The sequence below is a fragment of the Neophocaena asiaeorientalis genome, unplaced genomic scaffold (assembly GCF_003031525.2).
Source record: "Neophocaena asiaeorientalis asiaeorientalis breed wild unplaced genomic scaffold, Neophocaena_asiaeorientalis_V1.1 scaffold190, whole genome shotgun sequence".
NCBI classification, from domain to species: Eukaryota; Metazoa; Chordata; class Mammalia; order Artiodactyla; family Phocoenidae; genus Neophocaena; species Neophocaena asiaeorientalis.
In genome coordinates, this window is record NW_020175017.1 from 5608560 (window position 1) to 5632313 (window position 23754).

At 35.2% G+C, this 23754-nt stretch overlaps 1 protein-coding gene across 1 annotated transcript in view; it reads right to left on the reverse strand.

The window, feature by feature from the left end:
* TTC6 (tetratricopeptide repeat domain 6) overlaps positions 1-23754 on the reverse strand; it is a 192908-nt gene that overhangs the window by 56339 nt on the left and 112815 nt on the right. The window contains exons 9-15 of the mRNA XM_024762076.1: positions 14289-14378; positions 12112-12186; positions 6275-6645; positions 4105-4567; positions 3669-3798; positions 2664-2836; positions 829-965 (exon numbers count right to left, since the gene is read on the reverse strand). Of these exons, the coding sequence (XP_024617844.1) occupies positions 829-965; positions 2664-2836; positions 3669-3798; positions 4105-4567; positions 6275-6645; positions 12112-12186; positions 14289-14378 (1439 nt within the window). The remainder of the gene's footprint in view (positions 1-828; positions 966-2663; positions 2837-3668; positions 3799-4104; positions 4568-6274; positions 6646-12111; positions 12187-14288; positions 14379-23754) is intronic.

Here is a 23754-nt window from a genome sequence, read left to right on the forward strand (position 1 = left end):
TATAATATTCAATGAAATAAGTTAGAATTGAAAGAAAACTACCTTATAATTCTCTTTATATAAAGTTCAAAAAAAACAGGCAAAACTAAACCAAGAATGTTTAGGGACACATACTTATGTGTTGAAACTATAAAGAAATACAAGTCAGGATAGTGGTTACCTTCTCAGGAAGGCAAAGGCACAAGGGGGTGCTAGTAATGTTGTTTCTTGACCTGATAATGGTTACACGAGCATTTATATTGTGATAAGTCATCAAGCTGTATGTTTGTACTTTGTATACTTTTTTTGGATGCTTGCTGTATTTTTCTATAATAATGTTAATGTTAAACAAAAACTGTGAGTGAAGAGATGAATAGGTATGGCTACATACACATTTTAAGCCTCTTCAAAACAAAACTTAGATGAAAAGAAAAGCAACAAAATGGAAACTGTATTATGCACAATAAGGTTGGAAGAGCAAAGTTTAATATCCCGGTTACAATAAGATAGCACAGAAATCTATATGAACAGTTCTCTGTACTGAATGAATACAAAGTATATGAAAAGAAATCCAAAGAAACAAAATATAGGTCAATACTTCAAAAACTGATAATGTAACTAGTATTCAGGAAATGCAAATGAAACAATTCTAAATTATCATTTCATGCTATTTAAGTTAAACTACCCACTACTCTTAGGGTATAGGTAAAGATTTTCCTTCACTAGTAGCACTAAAAATCGATTCACTACTTTTAAAGGGCTGTCTGATGTATTTCAAGAAATTTTCTTTCCTGAGAATGTATTTCAAAAAAAAAAACATTCAAAAACCATATCTAAAATAATTCTCACCTTGCTTGAGAATTTTGGGGATCTATATTTAACAAGGCTGTAAAATCCTCTTCAGCTGCAATCCAGTCTTCATTTTCATAGTAGAACATCCCACGTTTAAATAATGCATCTGTTCTTCTGGGATCATAAAAGATACACTACACGGGTGTGTGGAGGGGAGGCACAAAAACATATCACATAATGAAAAAAAAAACAAGTATATAATCCTATAGCAAATTAAATGGACTAAAACCATGTTTTTAACTTCAGATTACATAAAAACAAACTACTTTAAGATGCCAGAACTTTCAGATTTGCATTTGAAGACCATGCCTTTAGGAAGTCCATTTGTCATCAAATTCTAGAAAGTGGAGGTTTTATTAAAAAAACAAAAACAAAACCCAGCACATACAAGAAGCCAAGGTTTCTGCCCACTAAAATTTTTACTAATAAAACCTCATAAGTAATTGTTCAGCTAGAGTAGGGTTATATTGGATCTATCATAGCATTTTATTCCAATTAAAGACAATATATATTAGATCACATCAAGGCTGATTCAATGAAATTAAATATGGATTAATTTAGTCCCTAAAATGTTGAAAAGAAATGAATTAGTATTGGCATGGTTCATTCATTTCACATTGACATACAAGGCAATAGAGTAACGAGACTAAATCATTGTAAACTCAGTTGTAAAGTTCCTTGCCTATTGATAGTGGGAAAAAAATGAAGTACAAAGATTATGAAGTATTTTTAAAACAGGGGAAAAAAAACTCTAAAGATTCTGAAGTTTGTTTGACCTCAAGTTGCTGCATTAGTCAATCTTTAAACTATTGGTGCTAGATAAAGGAAATGATCAGAAAAGATATTTTAATAATTTTAATATCTTCAAAAGAGATTTGTGGTCACTTCTAGACAAGAAGTTACCAAAACTTATAATATTCTCTTGAAGCAAAAGAAAGTCAAGTATGTGGCTAACCATCATAGATTAAGAAACAGGGCAGTTGGGAACATGAAAAGCTAAATTATTTCAATAACATCTAAGTTCTCAATTGTACTAAGAACTAATAATTTAAAGTCAGGAGTTCATGGTTACAATTCTGCCTCAATCAGTGGAATATCTGCTTGACTCCAGCCTCAAAATACAGTTCAGCTAAAATTCACTTCCTCAAGGGAATTCTCTGATATCCCCCAACCAAATATAAAATGTCTCCCATAATCTTTATTTCCATCATAGCATTCATCACAATTTGTAATTATATATTAGTGTATATATTTATTTCTTTAATATCTGTCCTTTAAATTATAGGCTCCATGTAAGCATGAAACATGTCTGTTTTATTCACCAAGATTTATCCACTACATAACACTACACAGTGCCTTAGCCAATAAATATTTGTGAGTAAATGAATGAATGAATGAATGAGCCAGTGAGCACAGCCTTCTTTTGAAGCAGATAGGTTTGCTGCAGAAGAGAATCAGCTACGTCTCAAGAGTTAAGAAGCAGAAAATGATTTTCTCCATTGTTTGAAAGAAAGAAGCAATCTTCAAAGGTTTCTTTATTCTCTGCTTCATAGTCCAAGAGAAGAGAGCTGGAAAAGTCAAGTCCCCCTCAAAGTTGCCTCTTGCCTCAATGCTCCCACACCTGAATCAGATGTAAATCCATCCATTCAAAAATATCATTGACACACTGTTAATATCAATCCCAGTAACAAATGTTCTAGGGCCTAATCTAAAATAAACTAATTTTGATTATATAACATATGAAAGAATTTCAACAATTTGCTGTAATATTAGGATGAGAATATCATGCTCTAAAATATATAAATGGCAGAATTATATGTGATACAGCTTACTTTAGTAAAGTCATCAATGGCCAGTACTTTGTTTTCTATTTCGTACATCTCACCCCTCCTGAAATATATATCAGCATCCATGGGCTTGCACTTAATTGCTTGAGTATAATTTAGAATTGCCAAAGTACTGTCTTTTTTTCCTCTGAAAATTTCTGCCCTTGAAATATATGCCTCTAAAGAAAATTAAGAAGGTAAAATTTAGTGTTACAGTCCTAAATTTTTAAAGACGAATCCTTCACCCTCCAAAAATGTAGTCTTAGAATAATGTACCTCTATTATACTTTCTTTGCCATTTAACTTAAGATTTGTTTTTTATTTCAACAATGCAAGATTTGTTCTCAAAGCCTGGATAAATGTTTATGGTTAAGTGTTTTCAATTTCAATATGAAATAACAAAAACTAACTTTTTTGTATATCTGAAATGTTTCATAATCCTTTAACGTTCATAGTAAAAAGTTATATTTTGATGGTACAAAATCTTATGGACTTTTAGCAGAGATCAGCATAGATTTAAAAAAAACACTTATTAAGCTCATGTTATATTCTAGGGGTATGTTGTGGGTGCTGGAGATACAAAGATGAATATGACATTTTCTCATTCCCCAAAAGTTCCATGTCTAGTCATTCAAGTTGGTTAGAGAATGGTACGTAAACACAAACGTAAATGTGAAGTCTTAAGAACGCTACAACTCTAATTCAGACTAAATTTGTAAATCATTTCTATAACTAAAAATTGTAATTTCATATTCTTCTTACGGGATGAGCAGTAAGGAACCAATTTATTGTAATGTATACCAAGGACATTAACATTTCAAACCATGATAAGTATTTTTAAAACAATAGGATCATAAACAGTCCTAAATATATGCTATTGAGAGTAAATTTAACTTGGGAAGTCACAACCATTTGTGGAGATGTATATGTCTTGAATTATGTATCTTTATACCACTAAATGACCAAAGCTTAGGTAAAGATCTAAGTAATATAACTGCACAGACAACCCACCTGCATTATTTTTATTATATTTATTTATATAATTCAAGTCATCCAAAGCTTCATTAATTCTGCCTTGGAAAAGATAAATGAAATGTCGGTGCCAATAGGCATTGAGAAACAATGGCTCCAAGAGTATAGCCTAGAAAATAAATGTATAAATTCAATTTAAATTGATTTAAGGGAAGATATCCCATCAAGTAAATTTTCAAACATTATTGATCCCAATGGCTTTGTATGTGTATAATATAAAATGATGCCTCCCAATCTGACAGACAAAATCAAGTGTTTTTAATGTTAATTATTTGAAAATGCCAATAATCATACTTTCACAATCCCACGTGTATAATACAAATATTCATTGTTCAAAATTCTAGTAAAAGTTAATATATAGTTATAAGCAAGGATAAATTGTTAATATTATTATTTTGATTAAATAAAAACTTACTTCCTGTAGATCATTCATGGCACTCTGGAGCTTTCCCAGTTTCCTATAAAGAGCTCCACGCCTACAATATAAAAATGCAGGATATTTCTTCTTACTATTTATTTCTTCAGTCAAGATCTCCACTTCGGATTCATAATGTCTAATGACCGCTGGAGGAAGACGAGACTCCAAAGAATCGCTCAATTCTATTTTTGGTGTTTTTTTCACTCTTTCAGACGAGTCTTCATGAACAGATATTTTAACAACTTTCTCTCTTGGGGTTGTCTTCTTTTGTTTAGGCTTAGAGAACATGTCAAGAGCCCACGTTTGAGGATCACTATTTTCTGGAATTCTTCCTTTACTTTGGGCAAATTTGTCAAAATTTAAACACAAAGGTAGACTGGGACACCGTAATAGACGTTCATATAGTGGAACTTTGAGCAAAAATTTCTTCTGTCCAGGAAGGATTCCGTGAGACTCTGATCTAGTATTCAAAAGAGTGATTTTTAAATTACAGAAATATAATTTTTATAATGAATAAATCAACTCAGCCACAGACAAAATTACTATTTCTCTGTTACCAAAATAAAATTACATGGTACTTTTATGCAAACCAAGTCCTCCTGTTCATTCACTGAGATCATATGAAGAATCTCTGTGAGTTTATAAAAGCAGAAGACTGTTATTAAAGATGCAGCCTTTGTAGAGAACTGAAATAAAGGGTCAGTGCTCCCTTCAGGCTTAATTTACACCCCTACCACCAACCAGAGGAAATACAATGGAGAATTAAGGAGTTAAAACTTGATGTGAGAAAAGAAATGACATCTAAATGGTTCGCAAGGACATGAACTTGAGGAAGAAGGAAAGATTTGCCTCCACAACAGGCTAACACAAAACATCCCAGACTTCATCCCAAACTTAGTAGGCTATCAAATTAGATGACATGTAATAAGCTTTCAAACGGTATGTTTCTTCTAGGATTATCCTCCTCAAACTCTCCATTTCCCACACAGTTTTCATTCAGTAGCATTTATGCATGCCGGTGCTGTACTAGGGAAGAAAAAAAAAAATCACACCCCATCATTTCATTAATATTTACCGAGTGTGTACTATGAGAAAGACCCGTGCTAAAAGTAGGAGAATAAGAGTGAGAAAAATCAGTACCCTTTCCTTTCCTTACTCTGTGACACTCCCCACTCTTCTCTACACTCTAGTGCAAGCCACCATCATCTCTTCTGTCTAGAGTACAATAACTTCTTAGTTCCCTGCTTCTCCTCTTGGTCTCATCCATTCTCCACATGGCAGCTAGCATGTTTTTTTTTAAACAAATGTAAATCAGATCATGTCACTCCCTCCAAGAGTTTTCTCTAGTACCTAGAATACAAATCAAATTTTTCACCATAGTCTACAAGACTGTACATGATAAGACCCCAGCAAATGTCTCTAATAACACTACTTTCTCGCCTCCCACTGTTCCAGGCACAGAGCAAGCCTCAAGGGTATTGCATTTTCCAGTCCTTCTGAGTGGCTGACTCCTTCTCAATTACTATTTCTGGTCAAATGCCACCTTAGAAAGACCATCTGTGCCAAATAGGTTTTGTTTCTACCTGCACATTTATCTCTATCCTTCTCTACCTTGCTCTTTGCCCTGGAGTACTAGTCCATACAGACTACAGACATAGGATCCCTTGCTATCTTCTAATCAAATATGTCCAATTAGGAGCCCTGAAAAGGGCAAGAGTGAAGTCAAAGTATTTATTCCTCTGGTCCTCTCCTGAAGGGTTGCCTCACACTGACCATGATCTTTGACCTAAGTTCACTACTTATTTCAAGGAAATCCTTTCCTTACAATTTCTTTCTTCCAGGTTCTAGTAATCACTCCCTCTTTTTGTCCTCTCATACTTAGGGGTAGAGATTGGCTCTATTATCTCTAGTCCCAGGATACTACTCTATCATTTGTGGTTTCCCTATGCCCTGACATCTTTGTAAATTTCCCTTGTTATACCTTCCTAGAATTATTCTAAATTGAGAGTGCTGTTTACTCCTGGGACCCTGACTGATAAATTAATCGGTACCAGAGATGGGCCCAGGAAATACACACACAAAAGGATCCTTCAATGACTGAATTATAAAATTAAGGCCCAAACCACAATACATTTCTTAAACTATAACGATTGTTGATTAAACAGACCTTTTAAGAATTTTTGGAGGCTTGGATAACTCATCATACACAAGTGTAAGTTTACTGAGTCTTAATCCTTTCTTCAGTTTCATCTTCTTTTTCTTGGGATAAACAACGTAAGTAATGCCAGCTTGTCTAGATGCTTCAATGAGAGAAAGAGACAGGCCTCTCGAACTGTATCTGCCCTGCATGTTGTCTAAGATAGTATCTATATTTTCTTTCACAGAGACGGGTTCCTCAGTCTCATTTTGCTCAGCCATCCAGTGCTCCAACTCCTTTGTTTTCCAAAACATCACCTCTTTCATATTGCTTTGCATGTCATCCTTAATCTCTAATGGAGTTATGGTCTCCTCCTTCAACTCAACTGCAGATTTTACTCTCTTATTTATAAGGAGACAAAGAAACCGAAAAAATCAATTTAGTTGCTGTACATTTAAAATTAATTCAGTTACAATTGCTATTAATGTAATTTGGTCACTATTGAAAAATTTTAAATCATCTATTTTTGATGTTTTTCAAAAGCGAGCTTATAAGTTAACAGTGGGTTAGTTAAAGCAAAGTGCAATAATTTGGTCACATGACATTGCATTAGCTACATAAAAGTAACACTATAAAGTAGAAATGAATTAATTGTGATTTTATATATTCTTAATTAAAAATGAATGCTCTTTACATATCCAAATAAAATGCGTGCTCTACTTTTAGTTTAATGCAAAAACAAATGGTAGAATGGGCAAAAATTATTTAAATACCTTACCTTATAAAATCAATTTGTGGGACTTCCCCAGTGGCACAATGGTTAAGAATCCGCCTGCCAATGCAGGGGACATGGCTTAGAGCCCTGGTCCGGGAAGATCCCACATGCTGCGGAGCAACTAAGCCCGTGCGCCACAACTACTGAGCCTGTGCTCTAGAGCACGTGAGCCACAACTACTGAGCCCATGTGTCACAACTACTGAAGCCTGTGTGCCTAGAGCCTGTGCTCCACAACAAGAGAAGCCACCGCAATAAGAAGCCCGTGCACCACAACGAAGAGTAGCCCCCACTCACTGCAACTAGAGAAAGCCTGCACACAGCAATGAAGACCCAATGCAGCCAAAAATAAATAAATAAATAAAATCAATTTGTAAATCTATTTTCAAAAGCACCTTAACAATATTGAATTTCTATACATAGTATTCAATTATTTTCAATTCAATACTTACAGGCTTAAATAACAGAATTTCAGCCTAATATTCATTTTATCTAATCATTAGAGAACCAACTTCATTTTTAATAATAATATTAATATAATACATTAATAAATAATTTACAAGAATTATGCATTAGTAACTTGAAACTCTAACAACACTCATTACTAATAAAAGAGAGAGCAGTTCCAATCCTTTCATACAGCATTTCTTGCCTTTTGAGCTATTGTCACTAAATTAACTACATTTAACTTTCCTAGTAAATAATAATTCGTTACAGAAAAATTTTTCTTTATAGTGAATATAGGCCCAAATTCCAAATATAACAATTCCATACAAGCTGGTAATATACTTTAAGATGTACTAAAGTGCAATAGGGATATTGACCCTCTCTGTGACTTACTATATATACTTCCCCCATCTCAAGAAATTGTATTCAACTCAATATGTAATTAAAATAGAGAATAGAGAAATACAGACTATAGAATATATGTATGTATATGTATATATCAAGAAAAACAAACACATACGTATGTACCAAGAAAAAGTAGAACAGCCTGAAAAAAAGTAGGATGTAAGATTTTCATATTCCCCACTTGCTGACTAGCTATGAATTATGCAGCTCTGTAGAACACTTAAGAAGGAATTACTGACAGAATCTATAACTATAAAGCAGAACTACCAGGTAGGTTTGGGTTTTTTGTTTGTTTTCCAGCTTCACTGAGATATTACTGACATATAACATATATAAACTTAAGGTATGCTGTGTAATGATATGATAAACATATATACTGTGAAATGATTACCACGATAAGGTTAGTTAACACCCCAATCCCCTCATATAATTACCATTGTTTTTGTGTGGTGATAACATTTAAGATCTACTCTTTTAACAACTTTCAAGTATATAATATAGTATCGTTAATTATAGTCACCATGCTGTACCTTAGAGCCCCAGAATTTATCTTATAAATGAAGGTTTACACCCATTGACAAACATCTCCCCATTCCTCTTCTCCTGCCCCAGCCCTTGCAACCACAAGTCTACTCTATGTTTCTATAAGTTATGCTTTTTAGATTCTACATATAAGTAAGAACAGTATTTATCATTATACTTTTTATTATGTAAGTTTCAGGTGTACAACACTCTCATTCAACATCTGTATATACTACAAAGTGACCACCCGCAAAGTCTACCATCCATCACCATTAAACTGACCCCCTTCACCCCTTTTCCTCACCCCACAAGCCCCCTTCTCCTCTGGTAACAACAATCTGTTCTCTGTATCTATGAGTTTCTTTTGGTTTTGATTTGCTTATTTATTTATTTTGGTTTTGTTTCATTTTAAATTCCACACATTAGTGAAATCATATGACATTTGTCTTTTTCCTTCTGACTTATTTCACTTAGAATAATACCCTCAAAGTCCATCTATGTTGTCACAAGTGACAAGATTTCATTCTTTTTATGGATGAGTAGTAGTCCATTGTGTGTGTGCATGTATATGTATAAGACACACACACACACACATACCACTATGTATGTATGTGTATATATATATATGCGCCACATCTTCTTTATTCATTTATCCATGGATGCACACTTAGGTTGTTTCCATATTTCAGCAATTATAAATAATGTTGCAATGAACATAGGAGTGCATCTTTCTTTTCCAATTATTGTTTTCATATTCTTTGGATAAACACCCAGAAGTGGAATACCCAGATCACATGATAATTCTATTCTTAATTTTTTGAGGAACCTCCATACTGTTTTCCATAGTGGCTGCACCAATTTACAATCTCACTAACAGTGTAAGAAGGTTCCCTTTTCTCCACATCCTCTCCAATACTTGTTATTTCTTGCCTTCTGGATAATAGCCATTCTAACAGGTGTGAGGTAATAGCTCACTGGTTTTGGTTTGCATTTCCCTAATAATTAGTGATGTTGAACATCTTTTCATGTGCCTGTTGGGCTACCTGTATATCTTCTTTGGAAAAATGTCTATTAAGATCCTCTGCCCAGGGCTTCCCTGGTGGTGCAGTGGTTGAGAGTCTGCCTGCTGATGCAGGGGACATGGGTTCGTGTCTCGGTCTGGGAAGATCTCACATGCCGCGGGGCGGCTAGGCCCGTGAGCCATGGCCACTGAGCCTGTGCGTCTGGAGCCTGTGCTCCACAATGGGAGAGGCCAGAACAGTGAGAGGCCCGTGTACCACCAAAAAAACCCCAAAAAACAAACAAAAAAAATAGACACAGAGACCAATGGAACAGAATCAGAATCTCAGAAATTATCCCATGCATATATAGTCAACTAATATTTGACAAGGGAGCCAACAATACTCAATGGTGAAAGTATAGGTTCTTCAATAAACTATCCTGGGAAAATTGAATATTCACATGCTAAAGAATGAAATTGGACTCCTATCTTACACTACACACAAAAATTAACTCAAAATGAATTAAAAACTTAAATGTAAGACCTGAAACTGTAAAACTAGAAAAAACCACAGGGAAAAGTTCCTTGATGTTGGTCTTGGTGATGATTTTTTGGATATGACACCAAAAGCACAAGCAACAAAAGCAAAAATAAACAAGTGGGACTACATCAAACTTAAAAGCCTCTGCACAGCAAAATAAACAATCTGCAGAATGAAAAGGCAACCTACGAAATGGGAGAAAATATTTACAAACCATCTATCTCATAAGGAGTTAATTCCAAAATATGTAAGAAACTCTTCCAACTCAATAGCAAGAAAAACAAACAATCCAATTTAAAAATGGGCAAAGAAACTCAGTAGAGATTTTTCCCAAGAAGATATGCAAATGGCCAACTGGTTCATGAAAAGGTGCTCAATGTCACTAATTATCAGGGAAATGCAAATAAAAATCACAGTGAGATATCACCTCACACCTGTTAGAATAGCTATTATCAAAAAGACAAGAAAGAAAAAAAGACAAGAGACATCAAGTGTTGGTGAGGCTGTGCTGGAAGTGTGAGTTCAAGTGTTGGAACTCTTGTACACTGTTGTGGGAAATGTAAATTGGTACAGCCACTATGGAAACAGCATGGAGACTCTTCAAAAAATTAAAAATAGAACTACTATATGATCCAGCAATCCCACTTCTGGGTATATAGCCAAAGGAAATGAAATCAGGATCTTGAAGAGATATCCACACTCCCATTTTCATAGCCACATCATTCATGATAGCCAAGATATGGAAACAATCTACCTATCAACAGATGAATGAATAAAGAAAATGTGATATAGATATAGATACAGATATAGATATACATACACAATAGAATGTCATTCAGCCATAAAAAAGAAGGAAATCCTGCCACTGGCAATGACATGGATGGACCTTGAGGACATTCTGCTAAATGAAATAAGTCAGATAGAGAAGGAGAAATACTGTATGACCTCACTTATATGTAGAATCTAAAAACAAACAAACAACAAAAAAAAAACCCTCATAGATACAGAGAACAGATTCATGGTTGCCAGAGGCAGGGAGTAGGAGATGGGCAAACTGGGTGTAGTGGTCAAAAGGTACAAACTTAGTTATAAAATAAATAAGTCCTGGGAATGATTTAATGTACAGCATGGTGATTACAGTTAAAATACCATATTGTATATTTGAAAGTTGCTAAGAAAGTAGCTCTTAGAAGTTCTCAGCACAAGAAAAATGGTGTAAATATGTGGGATGATGGATGTTAACTAGACGTACTGTGATGATCATTTCACAATATACACAGGTACCAAATAATTATGTGGTACATCTGAAACTAATATAATGTTATATTAATATATATGTTATATTATATATGTTATATATATTAATATGTTATATATATTAATATATAATATATATATATTAATATATAACATATATGTTATATGTCAATAGAAAAATCTTAAGGATGGTGTCAGTGTACAGGGATACAAGACAGAACAATCAAAAAGTTGGTAAGAAAGAAGAACACCAGAAATGCAATAGGAAGCAGGCTAAAGTTAAGCAGGTTAAAAGCAAGTTAGAAGCAAGTAACATGGAGAATCAAGGAAGCTGAGTGTCAGATTTCAGAGAGAAAAACAAAAGCTGGGAGCTATTTGCCAATGCCACTAAACGTAAGATCAGCACTCAAAAACGCTTATGGATTCTTGTTGCAGAGGAAAGTCCATTGCGTTTGGTAAGAGAAGGTGTGGGTTTAAGTACTAGCTCTGCCACTTATCACTTTCTGACCTTTGCTTTTTCATATATAAAACAAGGATAGTATCTATCTCATCTTCCCTCTTATCAGGATATTGTGTAGCTCAAGACCAAACTGGAATAGAGTCCATGAAAATGTATTAACACTGTGAGCCCAATGCAAGTGTAGATCAATATTATAAGTGACTTGATTTATAATATACCAAGTAAAGTCAAAGTATGAATATGAGACACTTCCAAGAGATGTTGAAAATCTTCAATTGGCACTATGAACAACAATCTTACAGGGGCTACCAAATACACAGTTGAATCCAAAATTTCAGTCAACTCTGGATGAATCAAGTGATCACATTATTTCAGGAAAGCCAACAAAAAGCATAGGTGGTGATTATTACTAGAAATGTAAACATTTCTTTTGAATAACAAAAACTGAAAAATTATCATACCTTTAATTGTGGAGATTGCATGCTGAAACCTTTTTGGATATTTTCAAATGAGGCTGATTTTCTTAGGAAAAACATCTGTGAAATAATCAAATGACAAATATACACTGACTCTAGACACTATTTGGTAAACTAAAATATCATATGACAATCGGCTAATAATAACTGTTTAAGTAAATTAATGAAATGCAGAAACACTAATTAAAATACAGGCTCTTACTGATTTTGTAATCACTGACTTCAGATGGGAGCAGAGCTTAAAATCCATCAATTAATTTTGAAAAGTGTATAATAATGGAAGCTATCTTATTTTTTTAATTCAACATATATAACAAACACTAAAGTTTCCAGAAGGTAGCACAGGTGTGTGTAAATGTGCCATAGATATGCTGGGCCATTAATCCTCTTAGCCCTGGGGCTACACTAGTGGGACCTGGAGTGGCTACTGTTCCTCCTACTTTTCAGTGGCTACTGAACAGTCTCCTTTAAATCATGAGCAACCTCAACCTTTTACCCCGTAAGGCCACACAAATATTATTACTTGCTATGAGAACTGTTATACTAAAAGAGTTGTGAAGTACTAACATACCAAATAGAGTAGAAAGTACAAAAAAACTTACCTATTTCATGTATGATGGTGGAAACAGACATAAAGAAGTAACTATAATCCAAAGCAGCTGTAACAATGACTAAAGATAGCATGAATCAGGTGCAAAGAGAGCACAGGAGAGGTGGAGGTCAATTAAGAATGGAAAGGAACCTGGATTGACCAGCTTGAAGAGGCAGCATTAGGGCTGGCCTGTAAAAGGTAGTGACATTTCCATAAACTGAGAAGGGGTTGAGAACATCCCAGGCCAACGGAATAGCCTAAACAAGCACAGAGAAGTGTCAAGGTGCTGGGATTTTAGTCCCCAAGGACTCTGGTGCAGGCAGAGTACAGGGTACCTGTGGGTTACATGGAAGCAGAAGCATAATGGGAGGTAAGATAGAAAGTATAGTCAAGGCCAGGTTATGAGGCTTAGTTAAGCACTCTGACTTTGATAGGTGGAGTTATTCAGTTTGTTGAGATTGAGTGTTGTAATTACACCTGTGTTTTAAGAACATTGCAGGGGACAATAGGGAAGATGGATTAGAAACAGCCGTTAAAAACAGTAATATCTGACAGGTAGGTATAAGTAATGCTACTAGAGTAGTCCATGCATTCCAAACTAGAAAGTGTCATTTGTTGGTTCAATTATGTTATTAAGTGATGGTCACTGTTCTAGGTGCTGTGGATAAAACAAGAATGATATGACCCCCATATCACTCAGACTAATGAAAAATAAAAAGATAAAACATATATGAGGACAAATATTTAATAAGCAATAATGATATATGTTAAAAACAGCAAAAGTGATCTATATTAAATAGAAATATTACTCCAAAAATAAGTATTACCTGACTGTATGGGGAATACAGAAGGTGGCACAGACACATATTAAACCTAGTGTAACTGACCAGAATGGGGATTTGACTTGTCCTAGGTCAATAAGGCTCCCTACTACGTGACACTCAGCATCCCAAGATATCACCAAGGGGAGTAAGGGCTGAAGGCCTTAAGGAAAGAAAAATAAAACCCTTTCTTGTTTGTCCCTCATAAAGTTCAAGATATTTATTAAACCACTAATATAAATTTCATACCTTTCTTCTTCCCTCAATTGCTATCTCTTTTCTCTCCAATTGTGTTTATTAATTAGTTTATTTAGATACACTGTAGGGATAATAATGTCATGGGCATGAGTCCAATCACCATTTAGAGAATTCAGTTTTACTCTGTTTCATAGCCATAAACAATTCCCTCCCTGCATTTGGTCAAAAGATTCATAAACATGTTCCTTTGATCATTTAAGACCTGGGCAAGCAGTGATAAATAAGTGCAAACCCAGACATTTTAGGAATTTTAGGAAAACTCACAGCAGATATCCTGCTATTGATTAGTAAATAACATCTTCTGAGTGTCATAAAGACCACAGATTTGAAAGAGGAAACATGTTCTCTGCAAAGACACTAGTGAATATTCTGAGGCATTTCCCAGAATGAGGAAGCATCAAGAAATTATTTCTGAAATCGCTAGAAATAATATCTGAACTGTAGTCACATAAAGCCACCAACCCATAATTTAGAATAAAAATTATACTTACCCTAGAACATCTATGTTGATTTAAAGTAATGACACTTTCCTTGTTTTCAGATGTAAATTTCTCAAATAAAATTCTGCTTGCTTGCACACTCTGTGATTTAAAAAAAAGACAACAGTTTTAAGCTATATAGTGGAATACTTTTAAAAGCCTATGATTACTGTTGCTTCATAGTATAACATTACCAAAAGAGCAATATACAGGAAAGGTAGAATTCTAGAAAACACCAGAGATGCATCAAAGTCTGGCTGCAGACTAAGTATTTGGCCAAAACCCACAGTTTGGCTTTGGCATTGGACTTTAGCCAAATAGATACTTCTACATTATTTCTGACATCCCTGGTCTTAGGAGCAATCAATGATCCTGTGACATCATAGGTTGGCATTGAATCTCTTTAGTATATAAACATCAGTATTATGAACAAAACATATCATTTGGAGTTACTGTCAATATGCAACTATTCACTGACAAATACAAGTAAGCATTCTAAATATTAATTGGAATGAAAATTTCCTTAAATGCTTTATACTTTTAACTCAGTCAATTAAATTATATAAATATTTATTGTTGTAAGGATTAATTGTTACAATAATTATGATTATTATTAAATGTGGTACTTCTCTATCTTGTAATCAGAGATTTGGATACATAGAAACAACTACAAGACCTAAGTTTCATAGCCTGGTGGATACATGATGAATAAAATCCTTCCACTGCTTCGTTTGCTGAAATTTTTAGGTCTCCACTAACATTTCAAAAATTCTAAATATTTATTCAATAGAAAATCAACTTTTAAAAGTATCATGTAGGGACTTCCTTTGTGGTCCAGGTGTTAAGACTCAGCGCTCCCAATGCAGGGGGCCTGGGTTCGATCCCTGGTGGGAGAACTATGATCCCACATACTGCAACTAAGCCCGTGCGCTGTAACTAGAGAAGCCCGTGTGCCACAGAGCCTGCATGCCACAACAAAGACCCAGCGCAGCCAAAAAACTAAATGAATAAATAAATTTTTAAAAAGAGTATCATGCAGTTATCACTGAGAATGGAACAGATATGCAGACGGCTATGGGTAATTTAGAAATCAACAGCATTGAATTTTTGCTCATCCTCTCTGTTGTATTTATGGAAAGTAGTTATAGCACAATATAAAAGAATTACTAGACATTGCAGAAAGATACCTGGTCACTTTCATCATTATTCTTCAAAGACAAACTATGTGACACACAAGAGATTTTGGAACTATTTTACCATATGCTTGCACAAAATATTCAAATATGATAGAATAGCAGCTATTACATACTTAAAACAATGCTTTTAACAGTAACAAGGAAAAATTTTTAACACTGCACTTTATAGATATCAGAACAGCAGAACCTACTAACAATCAATGATTGCTTTTTAAAAAGAGAATGTGGAAGGAGACCTTCAAGATGGCGAAGGAGTAAGACGTGGAGATCATCTTCCTCCCCACAAATACATAAGAAATACATCTACATGTGGAACAACTACTACAGAACACCTACTGAATGCTGGCAGAAGACCTCAGACTTCCCAAAATCTGGGTCGCTGACAGGATCTTGGTCCTCCGGCCAGGTGTCAGGCCTGTGCCTCTGAGGTGGGAGAGCTGAGGTCAGGACATTGTTCCACCAGAGAACTTCCGGCTCCATGTAATATCAAATGGCAAAATCTTTCCCAGAGATCTCCATCTCAATACTAAGACCCAGCTCCCCTCAACTGTCTCTAGCACTGTAGCACCAGCAAGCTAAGGTGCTGGACCCCCTAGGCCAAACAACTGGCAAGACAGGAACACAATCCCACTCATTAGCATAAAGTTTGCCTAAAATCATAAGGTCACAGAAACCCTAAAACGCACCACCGGATGCAGTCCTGCCCACCACAAAGACAAGATCCAGCCTCATCCACCAGAACACAGGCACCAGTCCCCACCACCAGGAAGCCTACACAACCCACTGACCAACATTAGCCACTGGAGGCAGACACCAAAAGCAACAGGAAGTACGAAACTGAAGCCTGCAAAAAGGAAACCCCAAACACAGTGGGTTAATCAAAATGAGAAGAGAGAGAAACACACACCAGATGAAGGAGCAAAATAAAAACCCACAAGACCAAACAAATGAAGAGGAAATAGGCAGTCTATCTGAAAAAGAATTCAGAGTAATGATAGTAAAGATATCCAAAATCTTCAAAACAAAATGGAGAAAATATAAGAAATGTTTAACAAGGACCTAGAAGAACTAAAGCACAAACAAACAATGATGAACAACACAACAAATGAAATTAAAAATTATCTAGAAGGAATCAATAGCAGAATAACTGAGGCAGAAGAATGGATAAGTGACCTAGAAGAAACAATACTGGAAATAACTACTGCAGAGCAGAATAAAGAAAAAAGAATGAAAACAATTGAGGACAATCTCAGAAACCTCTGGGACAACATTAAATGCAACAACATTCAAATTATAGGTGTCTCAGAAGAAGAAGAGAAAAAGAAAGGGACTGAGAAAATATTTGAAGAGATTATAGTTCAAAACTACCTTAATAAGGGAAAGGAAATAGTCAATCAAGTTCAGGAAGTCCAGAGAGTCCCACAGAGGATAAATCCAAGGAGAAACATGCCAAGACACATATTAATCAAACTATCAAAAATTAAATGCAAAGAAAAAATATTAAATTTAAAGAAACACAAGCTTTAAATGATTCATTAAACAAGATGGACTTAATTGATATTTATAAGACATTCCATCCAAAACCAACAGAATACACTTTCTTCTCTAGTGCTCATGGAACATTTTCCAGGAGAGATCATATCTTGGGTCACAAATCAAGCCTTAGTAAATTTAACAAAATTGAAATCATGTCAACTATCTTTTCTGACCACAACTCTATGAGACTAGATAACAATTACAGGAAAAAAATTTGTAAAAAATACAAACACATGGAGCTAAACAATACACTACTAAATAACCAAGAGATCACTGAAGAAATCAAAGGGGAAATCAAAAAATACCTAGAAACAAATGACAATGAAAACACAATGACCCAAAACCTATGGGATGCAGCAAAAGCAGTTCTAAGAGGGAAGTTTATAGCAATACAATCCTACCTTAAAAAACAAGAAACATCTCAAATAAACAACATAACCTTACACCTAAAGCAATTAGAGAAAGAAGAACAAAAAAACCCCAAAGTTAGCAGAAGGAAAGGAGTCATAAAAATAAGATCAGAAATAAAGGAAAAAGAAATGAAGGAAAAAATAGAAAAGATCAATAAAACTAAAAGCTTGTTCTTTGAGAAGATAAACAAAATTGACAAACAATTAGCCAAATTCATCAAGAAAAAAAGGGAGAAGACTCAAATCAATAGAATTAGAAATGAAAAAGGAGAAGTAACAACTGACACTGCAGAAATACAAAGGATCATGAGAGACTACTACACACAACTATATGCCAATAAAATGGACAATGTGGAAGGAATGGACAAATTCTTAGAAAAACACAAGCTTCTGAGACTGACCAGGAAGAAATAGAAAATATAAACAGACAAATCACGAGCACTGAAATTGAAACTGTGATTAAAAATCTTCCAACAAACAAAAGCTCAGGACGAGATGGCTTCACAGGTGAATTCTATCAAACAATTAGAGAAGAGCTAACACCTATCATTCTCAAACTCTTCCAAAACATAACAGAGGGAGGAACACTCCAAAACTCATTCTATGAGGCCACTATCACCCTGATAACAAAACCAGACAAAGAGGTCACAAAAAAAGAAAATTACAGACCAATATCAATTATGAGCGTAGATGCAAAAATCCTCAACAAAATACTAGCACACAGAATCCAGCAGCACATTAAAAGGATCATACACCATGATCAAGTGGGGTTTATCCCAGGAATGCAAGGATTCTTCAATATACACAAATCAATCAATGTGATACACCATATTAACAAACTGAAGGATAAAAACCACATGATAATCTCAATAGATACAGAAAAAGCTTTCAACAAAATTTAACACCCATTTATGATAAAAATCTGCCAGGAAGTAGGCATAGAGGGAACTTACCTCAGCATAATAAAGAACATATATGACAAACCCACAGCCAACATCGTTCTCAATGGTGAGAAACTGAAACCATTTCCTCTAACATCAGGAACAAGACAAAGGTGTCCACTCTCACCACTGCTATGCAACATAGTTTTGGAAGTTTTAGCCACAGCAATCAGAGAAGGAAAAGAAATAAAAGGAATCCAAATTGGAAAAGAAGCGGTAAAACTGTCACTGTTTGCAGATGACAAGTTACTCTTCATGGAGAATCCTAAAGATGCTACCAGAAAACTACTAGAGCTATAAAATGAATTTGGTAAAGTAGCAGGATACAAAATTAATGCACAGAAATCTCTGGCATTCCTATACACTAATGATGAAAAATCTGAAAGAGAAATGAAGGAAACACTCCCATTTACCATTGCAACAAAAAGAATAAAATACCTAGGAATAAACCTACCTAAGGAGACAAAAGACCTGTATGCAGAAAACTATAAGACACTGATGAAAGAAATTAAAGATGATACAAATAGATGGAGAGATATACCATGTTCCTGGATTGGAAGAATCAGTATTGTGAAAATGACTGTACTACCCAAAGCAATCTACAGATTCAATGCAATCCCTACCAGACTACCAATGGCATTTTTCACAGAACTAGTAAAAAAATTTCACAATTTGTATGGAAACACAAAAGACCCCGAATAGCCAAAGCAATCTTGAGAAAGAAAAAAGGAGCTGGAGGAATCAGCCTCCGTGACTTCAGACTATACTACAAATCTACAGTAATCCAGACAGTATGGCACTGGCACAAAAACAGAAATATAGATCAATGGAACAGGATAGAAAGCCCAGAGATAAACCCACATATATATGGTCACCTTTTTTTTGATAACAGAAGCAAGAATATACAATGGAGAAAAAACAGCCTCCTCAATAAGTGGTGCTGGGAAAACTGGACAGCTACACGTAAAAGAATGAAATTAGAATACTCCCTAACACCATACACAAAAAGAAACTCAAAATGGATTAAAGACTTAAATGTAAGGCCAGACACTATCAAACTCTTAGAGGAAAACATAGGAAGAACACTCTATGACATAAATCACAGCAAGATCCTTTTTGACCCACCTCCTAGAGAAATAGGAATAAAAACAAAATAAACAAATGGGCCCTAATGAAACTTAAAAGGTTTTGCACAGCAAAGGAAAACACAAACAAGACGAAAAGACAACCCTCAGAATGGGAGAAAATGTTTTCAAACGAAGCAACTGACAAAGGATTAATCTCCAAAATTTACAAGCAGCTCATGCAGTTCAATATCAAAAAACAAACAACCAAACCCAAAAATGGGCAGAAGACCTAAATAGACATTTCTCCAAAGAAGATATACAGATTGCCAACAAACACAGGAAAGGATACTCAACATCACTAATCATTAGAGAAATGCAACTCAAAACTACAATGAAGTATCACTTCACACCAGTCAGAATGGCCATCATAAAAAAATCAACAAATAATAAATGCTGGTGAGGGTGTGGAGAAAAGGGAACCCTCTTGCACTGTTGGTGGGAATGTAAATTGATACAGCCACTATGGAGAACAGTATGGAATTTCCTTATAAAACTAAAAATAGAACTACCATATGACCCAGGAATCCCACTACTGGGCATATACCCTGAGAAAACCATAATTCAAAAAGAGTTGGGGCTTTCCTGGTGGCGCAGTGGTTGAGAGTCTGCCTGCCGATGCAGGGGACACAGGTTCATGCCCCGGTCTGGGAAGATCCCACATGCCGTGGAACGGCTGGGCCTGTGAGCCATGGCCACTGAGCCTGCGCATCCAGAGCCTGTGCTCCGCAATGGGAGAGGCCACAACAGTGAGAGGCCCGCGTACAGCCAAAAAAAGAAAAAGAGTCATCTACCACAATGTTCATTGCAGCACTATTTACAATAGTCAGGACATGGAAGCAACCAAAGGGTCCATCGACAGATGAACTGATAAAGAAGATGTGGCACATATATACAATGGAATATTACTCAGCCATATAAAGAAACGAAATTGAGTTATTTGTAGTGAGGTGGATGGACCTAGAGTCTGTCATACAGACTGAAGTTAAGGCAGAAGGAGAAAAACAAATACCGTATGCTAACGCATATATATGGAATCTAAAAAAAAAAATGGTTCTGAAGAACCTAGGGGCAGGACAGGAATAATGATGGAGACGTAGAGAATGGACTTGAGGACACAGGGGAGTGGGAAGGGTAAGCTGGGATGAGGTGAGAGAGTGGCATGTACTTGTATATATTACCAAATGTAAAACAGATAGCTAGTGGGAAGCAGCCACATAGCACAGGGAGATCAGCTTGGTGCTCTGTGACCACCTAGAGGGGTGGGATACAGAGGGTGGGAGGGAGACGTAAAGGGGAGGAGATATGGGGATATATGTATATGTATAGCTGATTCACTTTGTTATAAAGCAGAAAGTAACACACCATTTTAAAGCAATTATACTCCAATAAAGATGTTAAGAAAAAAAAAAAAGAGAGAATGTGGTTCATATCTTTGAACCTTTCAGGATATGGCCCAGGGCAATTACAGCATTGCTTACCTGATACATGATGTAAAAATTCTCCTCTACTACAGGGATATTGCTAAAATTAGTATGCATGTAATAAAAGCTAGGATGCAGATGGAAAGGGAAACAGTTTTGCTACCTTAAAAGTCCGTTATGGGCTTCCCTGGTGGCGCAGTGGTTGAGAGTCCGCCTGCCAATGCAGGGGACACCGGTTCCTGCCCCAGTCCGGGAAGATCCCACATGCCGCGGAACTTCTGCTTCCAATTATGGCATGCTAGGTACTTCTACTGAGAACAACTGCTGAGAACGGCTAAGAAAGTATGTATTATGTCCAAGATAATCTTCAAAGCATCAAAAAGCTAACAAGATGATGAAGAAATACTGAGTAAAAATACAGGAAAAAGCAAAAACCTGAAAATGTAAACCCAGTTTTCAAAGATGATTTTGTTTGCAAGATGTTTGCCAAAACCGTTGCAAAGCTGAGCTGCATATCTGCAACTTTTGAGGGCAAGAATGACAGAAATCCAAGCCCAGAATCTCCCTGAGGTATGGAAACTGATTTTATATATATATAATATACAAGTATCCAAGGCTACAGGGATATTACAGGGCTATATCCTCAGATTAGGAGTGAATGCAAGTAAATTAACATTTGTGTATACTTTCAGCCTAGGTTCTGTCACAAGGTGTTCATAGAAACTGAAGCCTCAATCTTAAATTTAGGTTGAGTGGTACAGATCTCAGGTTCTGGAAAAAAATTTTTTCTCTAGAGGAGGAACTGCCATTCCAGGTCTCAAATACTTACTAAAAATAATGTTTTAAATACAATGATAAATATTTAAAGACAGACAGGTACACAAAGAAACAAAACACCAGAACATAATAGGTTTGGAGGAAATATATAAATTCTAAAAAGAAAAATACAAAACCAAATTTAAAAATACAGAGAACAAGTTTAACAATATATTAGACATAACAGAAGAAAGAATTTATGAACCTGAACTAAAGACAGATTAGAAGAAATTGTCCAGGATCCAGTTTCAAGAGAAAAAAAATGTAGCTAATACATGTGATTAAAGTCCCATAAAATGAAAGAGAGAATGGACAGAGGCAAAATATGAAGAAATAGTGACTAAAAATTTGACATAGCTGATGAAAGATATCAAACCACAGATTCAAAAATCCCAATCTTTCCTAAATACAATAAATAAGAAGAAATCTACAACTAGACACATCATACTGAAACTGTATGGAAGAAAAAAGAATAACTAAAAAGTTAGGGGAGGATGCAGAGAATTGATTATCTTCAAAGGATTCATACTTAAGACTCAATTCTCAACAGCTATAGTGGACACCAGAAAATTGTGGAACATCATTAGTGTGATAAAAGTAAATATTTGCAATAGTATTATCCCCAAGTAAAATATCCCACAAGCATGAATATAAAGACATTTGAAACAAAGAAAAAACAGGATTTTACCACTTCCCTTAAAGCAAGTTCTAAAAGATATACTTTAGCAGAGGGCAAAATGATTCCAGACAGGATGGTCTGAGATGCTCAAAAAATAGAAAGGTTCATTTTTATAGTATAATGTTATATAAGTAATTTAGTGTTGTAAGCAAAAGTGAATAGATGAAAATCTATGTTAAAAAATAATTTTTGCCCACAAAAAAAAGAAATAGAAAGGCAAATAGAGAGAGATAAATACATGGGTAAAACATAAGGAATATTGCATAAAATGATAAGAATAATGTCTTTGGAATTTTAAAAGATAAGGATCTAAAAATGTGTCAAAGTTAGAGCATGTTAAATCAAAAAGGAGTAAATGGAATAAAAGGTTTAAAGTCATTGTAGTTTCCTGGAAGAGGATAACGGTATTGATTAATATTAGATATTGAGGGACTTCCCTGGTCTAGTGGTTAAGACTCCATGGTTCCACTGCAGGGAGCAAAAGTTTAATCCCTGGTTGGGGAACTAAGATCCCACATGCTGCATGGTGCAGCCAAAACTTTAAAAAAAAAACAACAAAAAAAAAAATTAGCTACTGATAAGTTAAACATATATATTCTATGGAAACCATCATAGGAATAAGAAACAATATATATAACTTCCAAAGTAGGCATGATAAAACACAATTTACCCAAATAGTTAAAAAATGGAAATAAGGGCAGAAGACCTTAATAGACATTTCTCCAAAGACATACAGATGGCCAGTAGGCACATGAAAAGATGCTCGGCATCACTAATTATTAGAGAAATGCAAATCAAAACTACAGTGAGGTACCATCTCACACCACTCAGAATGGCCATCATTAAAAAGTCTACAAATAACAAATGTTGGAGAGGGTGTGAAGAAAAGGGAACCCTCCTACACTGTTGGTGGGAATGTAAGTTGGTGCAGCCACTATGGAAAACATTACAGTATGGAGGTTCCTCAGAAAACTAAAAATAGAATTACCATATGATCCAGCAATCCCACTCCTGGGCATATACCCAGACAAAACTATAATTCAAAAAGATACATGCACCCCTGTGTTCATAGCAGCACTATTCACAATAGCCAAACATGGACACAACCTAAATGTCCATCGACAGATGAATGGTTAAAGAAGATGTGGTACATATACACAATGGAATACTACTTAGCCATAAAAAAGAATGAAATAATGCCATTTGCAGCAACATGGATGCAACTAGAGACTATCATACTAAGTGAAGTAAGTCAGAAAGAGAAAGACAAATACCATATGATATCACTTATATGTGGATTCTAAAATATGGCACAAATGAACCTATCTACAAAACAGACTCACAGGGCTTCC